This window comes from Psammomys obesus, unplaced genomic scaffold (genome assembly GCF_907164565.1).
Source record: "Psammomys obesus unplaced genomic scaffold, mPsaObe1.curated_primary_1811, whole genome shotgun sequence".
Lineage (NCBI taxonomy): Eukaryota > Metazoa > Chordata > Mammalia > Rodentia > Muridae > Psammomys > Psammomys obesus.
This window is the reverse complement of record NW_026596046.1, coordinates 22685069-22687346: the sequence shown is the minus strand read 5'-3', so window position 1 is coordinate 22687346 and position 2278 is coordinate 22685069. Positions and strand designations below refer to the sequence as shown.

The 2278-nt window shown below is 39.6% G+C and overlaps 1 protein-coding gene across 1 annotated transcript; it reads left to right on the top strand.

Moving 5' to 3' along the window:
* The first annotated feature begins 1059 nt into the window (after nt 1-1059).
* LOC129688758 (olfactory receptor 6F1) lies at nt 1060-1986 on the top strand. Its single transcript, XM_055623717.1, has one exon. The coding sequence runs from the start codon at nt 1060-1062 to the stop codon at nt 1984-1986; it is 927 nt and encodes a 308-aa protein (XP_055479692.1).
* The last annotated feature ends 292 nt before the right edge of the window (nt 1987-2278 follow it).

The window sequence follows — 2278 nt, the reverse complement described above, 5'->3', positions numbered from 1 at the left end:
CCCTTTGCCTGCAAATTTCATGATTTCCTTGTGTGTCTCTAACCAAGCGAGAATTTTCTTAAAATTTTGGGGATCTCTTATTGATTTTTCTCTTCTGTGTCATTGTCAATGTCTAAGACCATTTTTATTTCTAGAATAATTAAAATTTAATTAATTATTGCGTGTTTCACTACTGTAGGGTAAAAAATTTAAAGCTATTTTTCCTTTGCTCATCGGAGCTGTAAGGCTGGAACCATAGAGCTAGACCGAAAAAGAACAAATGAACAAGAGCAAGGTGGTAGTGCCTGACTTAACGGGACTACCTTATACACAAAATGACAGACACGAACGAGCTTCATAACTTTATAGCTTAGTGTTACTCATTGTTAATACGCTCACAATAGCTAGGAAATAAAAACAAACTGGATTGTATTTTTCTTTGTTTTTTTATTGTATTTTTCAAAGAAATAGTTTCAATGGACTTTATCCTCTTCATCTGCTCTCATTTACAGTTGTAAATGATGCTGGAATCTGTTGTCTTACAGTTGATCTGTATAGATTTTATTTGTATTATTGTTATAATTACCACCATCATCATATGAAACAATATAATTCAGGAAAGTTAAATATTGGTTTTGCTCACTAAAATTATTAACTAGAAAAACAACAGACTCTTTAACTGTCAAATGAGGTTTTTGTTGATAGGCCAATTTCTGAACAAGTAGAAGCTATTTTTTTTCCATTGAAGCATCACATAGGTAGCAGCTAAAAAATATAGTGTAGAGTCACCTTGAAATAGTTAGCCTTTTGAAGGTTTGGAAGAGGATGAGGCAATCAGAGGCAAGATTTAAGTCTTGTAACTTGGGATAACCACAAATACAATGTATAACAGAGGTGTCATCATGAACTTAATAAGTGAATATTCAGGAAACCCTTGCACATTACTGTCTTGCATTAGTTGACTCTGACGACATGTTTCCTGGTCCAAATAAATACACTTCTTTTCATCTTTCTAGGACTGTGCTACTAGGACAAAGGCCTCAGTGAGGAAAGTCTGTTTCTAGTATGAAACTCAGCACAATGATCACAGAGAATGGGACTGTAGCCAGAGACTTTCTTCTGCTGGGCTTCCCTGGGTCTCAGAACATTCAGCTTTCTCTTTTCATGCTTTTCCTGGTGATGTACCTCCTCACCATTGGTGGCAATGTCACAATCTTGATATTAGTCAGTACTTCTCACCGGTTGCATACCCCTATGTACTTCTTCCTGAGCAACCTGTCGTTCTTGGAGATCTGGTACACCACAGCCGCTGTCCCCAAAGCCCTGGCCATCCTGGTGGGTAGGAGTCAGACCATATCATTCTCAGGGTGTCTTTTGCAGATGTACATGGTTTTCTCATTAGGCTGCACAGAATACTTCCTCTTGGCAGCCATGGCTTATGACCGCTACCTTGCAATCTGTTCTCCTCTGCACTACCAGGCTGTCATGAACAGCCTGTTTTCAGCACAGCTGGCTCTTATCTCCTGGATTTGTGGTTTTCTGGCCATTTCTGTGCCAGCAGCCCTCATCAGCACCTTGTCTTTCTGTGGCCCCCATGCCATCAATCATTTCTTCTGTGACATTGCACCCTGGATTGCCCTAGCCTGTACCAGTACGGAGGCAGTGGAAACAGTGGCGTTTGTGATTGCCTTTGTGGTTATCCTGAGCTCCTTCCTCATCACTTTGATCTCTTATGTCTGCATCATCAGCACTATTCTGAGGATCCCCTCTGCCAGTGGCCGGAGGAAAGCTTTCTCCACCTGTTCCTCCCACCTCACGGTGGTGCTCATTTGGTATGGGTCTACGATTTTCCTCCATGTTCGAACTTCCATCAAAGATGATTTGGATCTGACAAAAGCTGTACATGTCCTCAATACAGTGGTGACCCCAGTTCTAAACCCCTTCATCTACACCCTTCGTAACAAGGAGGTCAAAGAAACTCTCCTGAAGAAATGGAGGAGGATGTGAACATGCTGAAGTACCATGGGCACATTGCAGATGGCCTACATCACTGATACATGGACTGCTACTTTTGTAACATATTTTTTATCACTTACAGGAAAATTGTCATAAGGTTATGTTTTCGTGATATAAGATTTGAAGAGTTAGAAATATTTAAATAAAAGTATAACATATAAATCAGAATGTAAATTTATTTCAGGAAACAATTTCCCTTTCGAAGAAATGTGCTAAAATACTTATGAATTAGAAGCTGAGAGCCACAAAGTAAATCATTAGTTTCACAAGGATGTGAGCAGAA

Coding starts and splice junctions, on each gene's coding strand:
- LOC129688758 (XM_055623717.1), top strand. CDS start 1,060: ATGATCACAGAGAATGGGACTGTAGCCAGAGACTTTCTTCTGCTGGGC.